The 9024-nt window shown below is 39.7% G+C and overlaps 1 protein-coding gene across 1 annotated transcript; it reads left to right on the forward strand.

Moving 5' to 3' along the window:
- Nucleotides 1-4916: 4916 nt before the first annotated feature.
- On the forward strand, nucleotides 4917-8051 carry LOC147642328 (trihelix transcription factor DF1-like). Its single transcript, XM_086805240.1, has 2 exons — nucleotides 4917-5799; nucleotides 6239-8051. Exon 2 carries the CDS (start codon nucleotides 6253-6255, stop codon nucleotides 7675-7677), a length of 1425 nt encoding a protein of 474 aa, XP_086661366.1. The 5' UTR covers nucleotides 4917-5799; nucleotides 6239-6252; the 3' UTR covers nucleotides 7678-8051.
- Nucleotides 8052-9024: the final 973 nt, after the last annotated feature.

The following is a 9024-nucleotide window of genomic DNA, read 5'->3' on the forward strand; positions in this document are numbered from 1 at the left end:
AGCAATGTAGTAAATGGTTATACATTGAATCTTTCTTCATTTATGAGACAAGGCCATAGAAGCAATGTAGTAAATGGCTATACATTCTTCATTTGTGTGGCAAGGCTATAGAATAATTAATCGATATTAACCCACTCATTTTTCATTAAAAATATCCTCAAAAAGATTAATCAATATTAACCCACTTATTTTTCATTAAAAATATCCTCAAAAAGATTAATCAATATTAACCCACTTATTTTTCATTAAAAATAACCTCAAAAATATCAAGGGAATTTAGTACGAGCATAATTTCCATGAATTAATGGCTATAATCTTTTAGAGAAAGAATTACCTCATGTAAAAGAGAAATAAATATTTTTTTGTAGTATAAGACAAGGCTACAAACCACAAAAATAATAATCTATGATTATATTTTTTACAGTTTAAGACAAATCTACAAACCACAATCAAAAGTCTATGGCTACATTAATGCAACTATATTCATCCCATCTCATATCATTTTAAGTTGATTTATCTTTCTTAGATCTTAATATTCATCTACATCATTATTTTAAGTTGGATTTTCTCTCTTGGATCGTGAATATTCACTTGCAACATTCAAAATGAAACTACATTGTTGTATCATGAATATTTATTCAAAATGAAACTATATTATTGTATAATGAATATTAATTGAAACTACGTTAGTGCAATTATATTTATCCCATCTCATATCATTTTAAGTTGATTTATCTTTCTTAGATCTTAATATTCATCTACATCATTATTTTAAGTTGAATTTTCTCTCTTGGATCTTGAATATCCACTTGCATCATTCAAAATGAAACTACATTGTTGTATCATGAATATTAATTGAGGTACATACAAACACACGTGTGCCTGCGCATGTGTGTGTGTGTGTGTGTGTGTGTGTGTGTGTGTGTGTGTGTATCATGAATATCAATTGAGGTGCACGTGCATGCATGCATGTGTGTGTGTGTGTGTGTGTGTGTGTGCATGCGTACATGCACACACACACACACACGTGTGTGTATGTGTGTGTGTGTGTGTGTGTGTGTGTGTGCATGCGTACATGCGTGTACTGTAAGACAACACTAGACTTTATGAAGTGGCCTTACCTTGAGCTTAATGTTAAATAGGGAAGCCACAAACTTTGTGTATATACTTGCTTAAGGCGTGCATGTGTGTGCATGCTTATACATGTGCGTGTGCAGACATGTGCATGTGTACGTGTGCATGTGCATATGCATACATGCATGCATGCACACATGCACATGCATGTGCGTGATGTACGTACGTGTGTGCACGTGCATGCATGCATATGCATGCGTGTTTGTATGTGCGTGCACGTGTACATGTACGTGTGCATGTGTGTGTGCACTTGCCTCCTATCTGAAACAATTTCCTTATGCTCAAATGTAAGAGCCTACACAAAATATATTTACTTGAATATGAAGTTAAATAATGTAACTTTTCTACTTACAATTATCATTCTAGGGTTTCTTAATGTAGTCATTGCATACTTTTGAGAAGGAGTTATTTTTATTAAAGTGATGCACTAAATATATTGGTGGGTCTATGAATAACCACTCGAAGTGGATGTGATGCTTTAGTTTATACATTAGTGGATCTCTCTAGTATAAGTTGCCACGCCATTGTGATAGTGTTAAGATGTTGAAATAAGAAAGAGCTGATTGCAAAAGTTTATTGACTAAGATTCTTGCCACTATCCATTTTTACTTGTAACATAAGGAATTTAACTTTCTATTTTTCTTAGGTCATCCATAAGTGGCCATGATCTCATGACCACTTTTTTGTGGCAATGTTGTACTCTAGACTCTTCAATACCTTACTAGTTCTATAATGTTAGAATTATGATATTAATGGACCATATGGAGCTTATGTGTTTAACACTTAATCCATTAGGAGAAGTGAAGATGAGGACTCCTCCAACCTATAGGGCTTCAAAACTATAATAACACATGACCTTTTAAGCTTCTATGACTTGTCTTTAGCCCCTTTGACCCAATGAAGCATATAAATATTTCTCATCTCCAATAATGGCCCTTATGCTTACTCTATAAGGCTTACAAGTGACATGTACTTATGTTTACTCTATAATGCTTATTACAAGTGACATGTACTTATGTTTACTCTATAATGCTTATTACAAGTGACATGTGCTTCATGGACTCACATTGTACAACATGCAAGTACCCTTGAGCACAATAGCACTTTCTTGTTTATCCTTCTGCATGACATTGAAGTGGTTTTTGGCCTTGTGAATGATCATTTCATTGCTCAAATATCTTAGATGTTTAAGAACTGGGTCATTCAAAAGAAAGCTAATATTTTCATCTTGGAAGACATAAATTCAATGTAGATAATGAAAATATATCATACACATTAAACCAAAAGCTTTGCTATGGTAGAGATGCCATCAAGGTGGATCTTAGATCAGCATGAGATTGGAGGTGCTTAGATTGACTATGCTCATGAGCAAATGTTATACAAATCAGTTTTTAACTCTATTTCTTGGATACCTTGGGTGGAAAAATGTAAGCGCCACCTCGATTATAAAACCAACCACCGTCTTGGAAAGGAAGACGCATTAAAAAACTAACTCCTAGGCACTTTAGAAGGAACTAAAAAATGACATAACAAGGTGGATGGGGAGAATCCATCAGGATGTCCTATCAAGTTTCATATCATCTTAGACTTGGGAAAGTGAAAACCATTTCTTCGATTTTTCCCTACAAAAAAAACAATAGAGTAACAACACTGTAAACCTATAATATCACTACCACATTTAGCTAAACTAGAAAACTAATATGAACTACAAGTTTAAATAAAGGTATGTCTCATAACTCTTTCGAAATTGATCTAATATAACAATGGGTTGTGTCATCTCAAAGCATAGTAGTTCTTAGATTCCACTATAAAAGTTGACAATAGTCAATTTCCATATATCTTGATTTAATATTAACAAGATGAACCATTTATTTGTTTCTCTAAACCCCTCTTGAAAACTTAATGATTAGTCATTACGTTTAAACTACGCGCATAGAAGTCCACTAATGTGAATAAGGATGAGGTTTAATGTGCTTAGATTGACTATATTCATGACCAAAATTTCTACAAACTAATTTTAAAGTTTTGTTTCTTAGATACCTTCAGTGAAGAATGTAAGTGCTACCACAATTATAAAACCAACCACCCCTTGAAAAGGATGACACATTAAAATACTGTCCTCCACACTTTAGAAGTAGCTAAAAAACAACATAAAAAGGTGGATGGCAAGGGTCCATCAGGATGTCCTATCAAGTTTCAAATCATCCTAGACTTGGGGCAGTGAAAACCATTTCTTTAATTTCTTCCTATACAAGTACCAACAAACAATGGAATAACAACACATACACATATTGTATCACTATCACATTTAGACATTGGTTGTTTGTAGTGGCATTACTTTGCTCCTCATTGTTTAGAGAGCTATCTTTGAATTAGATAAGAGGAAATCACAAGATCTTAGAATGGTCCAAAGTAGGAGCAAGTTGGCATGTAAACCATATAATCTATCTTACCACTTCACTTTTTGGCATTTGTGCTTTATTATTTAGTTTGAAAAGATAAAGACTTTGTTTGAAAACAATTTCCCTTAGGACAAAAAAGAAATGAAAAGTGGGTCCAAATAAACCATTAGTCTTAGGTTAGAATAGTGTAAGTCCATAGTGGATGTGATTGGAGAGTTACCTAGCCAACACATTGTCACATTTTTTGCATGTGGAGTTCCAATCATTTTTCAAGCGTGCATATGCTCAATTTAGAGGAATTCATGTATATTGTCATTACTAAATGGATGGTTTCACATGGCTCATCCACTACCCTTTTGTGTAGCCACGCGATTGGGCCATGCGTTACTACGTTTTATACCATTTGCAACCACTCAAAAAGGGCTTGGTTGTGTCACAAGTGATGAGATTTGAGAATGGAAGGGTACTAGTAGGGAAGCAAGTAAGAAGCCCAGTTAGTGTCCTACAAACTCAAGGTAAGCACCACTAAGGCCATAAGTGGCCTTATCAAAGGCCATAATTCTGTGAGAGTTGGCTTGTCAAAGGTTGTGACTATTCATCTCTCCCCCCCCCCCCCCCCCTCTCTCTCTCTCACACACACACACACACACACACACACACACACAATGCACCTGCATGCCATGCACGCATAAATAAATATGCACCAATTTTTTAAAAATGAGTATTGTCAACTATTTCAACTATGTACGTACATATGCTCTTTGTTGCGTGTTCACACGGATGCAATTCAACACTTCGATCAATTCACATGAAGGAATCCTTTTCACATATGAGAGCATATTAAATGCAAGCACAGAGGAGGTGATGACATAGCAACTAAAGCTTTACACGTATCTCTCACAACAACGTGGGAAAAATTCAAGAAACCAATGCCAACTTGTGCTATCCAATATCAAAACACTTTGACAATTGGTTGGGAACATAAGGTGGCGCGTGAACAGGGCCTTAGCAGGAATCCAGGTTCCTTGTGCCCGTTTCAAAGGGTGGTCTTTTCTTGTCCGAAAGCAAAAGACCCACGTCCCGTTCCATTCACCTCTCTCTTCGACTCTCTTTCTTTTGTGACCTTTTCTTCGTGTTAAGTATTTCTGTTCCTCCATTCTCTCTCTCTCTCTCTCTCTCTCTCTCTTTGTTCTTAACCCCCCTCCCCCCATTACCGTCCCCTCTCTCTCTCTCTTTCCTTGCTTTCCAGTGCCGTGTGGACCTTTTTTCCCCCCTCTCTCTCTCTCTCTCTCTCCATTCCTTGCTTTCCAGTGGGCCTCCATCACGAATTTCGTGCTGTTTTGTACGCTTCTCTCTCTAGTCCCCTTCTTCTTCTCCTCTCTCTCGTGTCTCTTGTGATGGGTTTGTAAGATTCTCTCTCTAGCCTGAGTTTGTAACCCTGTTCTCTCCCTGTCTCTGTTGGGTCTGTAACCTCCATTGTTTGCCAAATTTTAGCGTCTCTTGTGGGTGTGTGCCCCCACTGCCCACCGCCTAGCTCTCTTGTGGGCCAATCTCTCTCTCTCTCTCTCTCTCTAAATCTCCACGTGCTCTATCGCCTCATTGTTTTCATCATCATCCAATTCTCTGTTGGGCTCTTTTTGTAAGCTTCTCTCTAGCCCCCTTCCTTAAGCTTCCATCTCTCTAGCCTCCATTGCTCCTCCCACGTTCAAAATAAATTGTCTATTTCTTCTTGGGGGATCTGCAACCCCCCCCCTCCCCCCCTTCTCTCTCTCTCTCTCTCTCTCTCTCTTTTGGGTCTTCAAGCTTCCATAGACCCTCATTTACAGTATCTGTGCCTTTGTTTTCACCGCCCCATAATCTACTATCCGATTGCCCACAGCATTACTTTATGTATGTGGGCTGGGCTCAGTTCAATCACTATCTGCTTTTCTGTGTGCTCGCTGTTTTTCTGTAGTGGTGAGACACAGACAATTCTGTCATCTCTATTCATGATCAGGTTAAGGCTTGCAATTCCATGCTATGAAGGAGAGGCTTATCTCTACTTTTTACAGAAAGCATACATATACCCTTCCAACCTGGTTCTCCCTTTTCAGTGTTAAGTTGTTCTGTTTCTCTGTTCTTCACATAATTTAGCCTTGCTTCCAAGCCAGATGTAGGGGGGCCGAAGTCTCAAAGGTCAATTGGACGGCTCTGTGCTCTCTCTCTTCTTACAACTGTTCCTTTCTAGGAGGGCAGTAATTACAGGCTCCGCCCCCCCCATTTGGTATGCTTTCTAGTCTCCTTGTGCTTACTGTTGTAATCCTTAACTGGGGGACTTTTGGAACTCTAATTTTCCATGATTTACCTAGGGCACCAGCTAAGATTAAATTGATGAATTGTAGCCTTTTATTTTTATTTTTTGGTTGGTTGGTTGGATGTGTTTGGGCACTAGCTAAATGCTGTAATGGTTTGTTGCGGGGAGCACTACTCTGCTACTCTGCTTTTTTTAAATAGATTTTGTCAAATTTCCATGTTAGTGCTCTAGTTTTTTTTTTCCCAGTATTTTCCCTAACCCTCATCATCCATGGCCTTTTTGGAATATTTTGGGCAAAAACTTTGATAATTGCTGAACTGCTACTGTACATCTAATTGTCTGTGTTTTTGGACTGTGGGGGGTCAAGCTCTGATTTCTTCATGTCTTTTTTTTTTTTTTTGATTGCCAGACATAAAAAGCATCATGAACCCTCAACAGCTTGTTGTGGCACCTTCAGAAACCATACCTCAAGGAAACGATCTTGATGATGAACCTCAAACTTCTTCAACAGAGGATATGAGTGACCAGTCACAGAATTCTCTCACAATGGAGGGAACCACTTCTGCAAACATGTCACAACTGTCCTCATATATGGTCTCGGGAAACCCTTCAAAAATGAAAGCTGTTGCGGCGGCAACCCATGATGGCGCTGCCATTGGTCCCTTTCAGCACCTAGAAAATGGGACGAAAACAGATGATGGCACCAACACTGAAGAGGACAAGAAAAGAGAGCACAAGAAGCGGTCCAAAAATTGGACCCGGGCTGAGACCTTGAAGCTTATCAAAGCAAGAACCGAGCTTGATGAGAGGTTCAGAAAGAGTGGCAGAAAAGTCGCGTTGTGGGAAGAAATTGCACTCTCCTTGCAGAGGGCGAATTTCTCCCGCGACGGGCAGCAGTGCAAAGACAAGTGGGAGAAGCTCACAGCAGGCTACAAGGAAGTCAGAGATGGTGCAAGAGACAAAGAGGATCATCCATTTTACGAGGAGCTGCATGTGTTGCTCTCGTGGAAGTCGTACAAAAGGGAGAGTGATGCATCAGGGGATGGTGCTGATGCCAAGAGAGTGAAGTTTGAGCTTGGGAATAGCCATGCAATGCCAAGTTGGAAGCAAGTGGGGATGTCCTGTGCAGTTGGCCATGGAAATAGTGCCATGGACATGAGAGAGGCTCACAACAAGGAAGAGCCCACATCTCCGGGGAAGCGTAGGAGGGCAGACCCTATCTCCTTTATGGACTTTGCAGTCATACAAGAGCTCTTGGAGACCATTATCACCAGGCAGCAAAGGTTTTTCAAAGAGTTATTGGAAGCTGTTGAAAGAAAAGAGCAAATCAGAGAGCAGATCAGGCATGAAAGAGAGGACAACTGGAGAGCCGAGGAGCGAGCACAGAGGTGTGCATTCAACAATGCGATGATTGTATTAACACAGAGGCTCCTGAGCGAGAGGCAGCCAGGAGTAAGCACGGCCATTGTGCCAGCCCCAATGGCGACACCTCCAAATGGACTTGTGAGCCCCAAAAAGAGGTCTAAAAACTGGAAGAAATCAGAGGTTTTTAATCTTATCCGGTTCAGACGGGAAATGGAAAGCAAGTTTGTGAAGTCCACTAGGAGAGCTGGCCTCTGGGAAGAGCTTGGTGAAAAGCTAGGGTCTCTAGGCATTCAGAGGGATGGTAAACAGTGCAGGGAGAAATGGGACAAGCTCATGGCAGAATACAAAGATGTAGTTGATGGACGGAAAGACAAGGAAGAAAGCCCCTACTATGCCGAGCTTTCCACATTCTTGGGAAGAGCAAAGGAGGCAGAAGCCAAGTCCTCTCCGGAAACAACTAAGGAAGAATTTGTAGACATTTGAGTCCCTCAAAAGGCGAATTGCTTCTTGTAATACTCTGCATATTTCTGTCATAAGCACAACAAGTGTCCCATTTGTAGTGGTCTGGCGAATCTACGACCAAGGGCTTGCATGTTTCTGCCAATGGTTGGCAGCCAGAGCATAAGACCACATCTTAGTCATCATATCCAGAAGATAGCAAAAAAGTCATCAGTATCAGCAGCAGTTCCTTTGGAGGGGACAGTGCATAGCTTGTTCATGAGGTTGAACCACCAGGGAAGAAAACTCCTTGTGGATTTGTCAGATGTGTTTTCTGCAGGTTGGTTTAGGATCCAGATTTCTTGTACAGCTGTGTAATTTGGTACCTTCTCTGTTAGTTACACATGAGAATCTCAACATCCAGAGCTTCTCTCTCTCTCTCTCTCTCTCTCTCTCTCTCACACACACACACACACACACGCACACGCACACGCACACGCACAGACACACACCCCTCTCACCAAATGGGCACCTGCACACGTGCTTGTGTGTTTTCTAAGTAGGAAGTTTACTGAAAGCAGTACAGGTCTAATGAACTCAGCAGAGCAGCATCTTTCTTTTTGAGCCTGAGGATTTCATGATTAGACTAAGTGGTAACATCCTTATCTGTTCACTTGGAAAAAGAGCCATGTTACTGTCTCTCTAACCAGGTTTCTAAGTAGACTAAGTGTTAACATCCTTATCTGTTCTAACCAGGTTTCCTTATCTTTTTGAGCCTTAGGATTTCATGATTAGACTAAGTGTTAACATCCTTATCTGTTCTAACCAGGTTTCCTTATCTTTTAGAGCCATATAACTGTCTCTCTAACCAGGTTTCCTCATATTCCAACCCCTATGACCATCTAAGTGGGAGCATGCTACTGAATTAGCTTCTCTGCTCATCTCATTTTGAGGGAAGGTGAACAATACGATGCAGCATGCAAGATGGTAGCAAGTTTAGGGAGCTCACTCACACCTCGGCCTTGGCAAGCCTTGTGTCTGGACTGTGCATCATGCATTAAGCGCAAGAGTTTTAGCACAGTATTTTTAGTTTGAGCTTCACAATTTCTGTTAAAGGTTTTCAACTTTTGGAGGTTTTTAATTATCCCCTCAAAATTAGATCAACTTTTCTAATAGGGCATCAAAATGTTGTTTTGCATTTCCATTAAATATATTATGTAAGTTTTTCAAGAATAAGAGTGTTTTTCTAAGGTTTCGTTTCACTATGTAAAGATTAATGCTTGAAAAAGTCAATGAAATGATGACCGTCTTTGCTTTTTCTATTTGCATACACTTGCCCATATCCTTTCTATTTAAGGTCTCGCAATGTATTTAGTATGTAATAATTAATAC

Source organism: Cibotium barometz, chromosome 1 (genome assembly GCF_041138505.1).
Source record: "Cibotium barometz isolate CiBa-2024 chromosome 1, ASM4113850v1, whole genome shotgun sequence".
Classification (NCBI taxonomy): domain Eukaryota; kingdom Viridiplantae; phylum Streptophyta; class Polypodiopsida; order Cyatheales; family Cibotiaceae; genus Cibotium; species Cibotium barometz.

Coding starts and splice junctions, on each gene's coding strand:
- LOC147642328 (XM_086805240.1), top strand. CDS start 6,253: ATGAACCCTCAACAGCTTGTTGTGGCACCTTCAGAAACCATACCTCAA.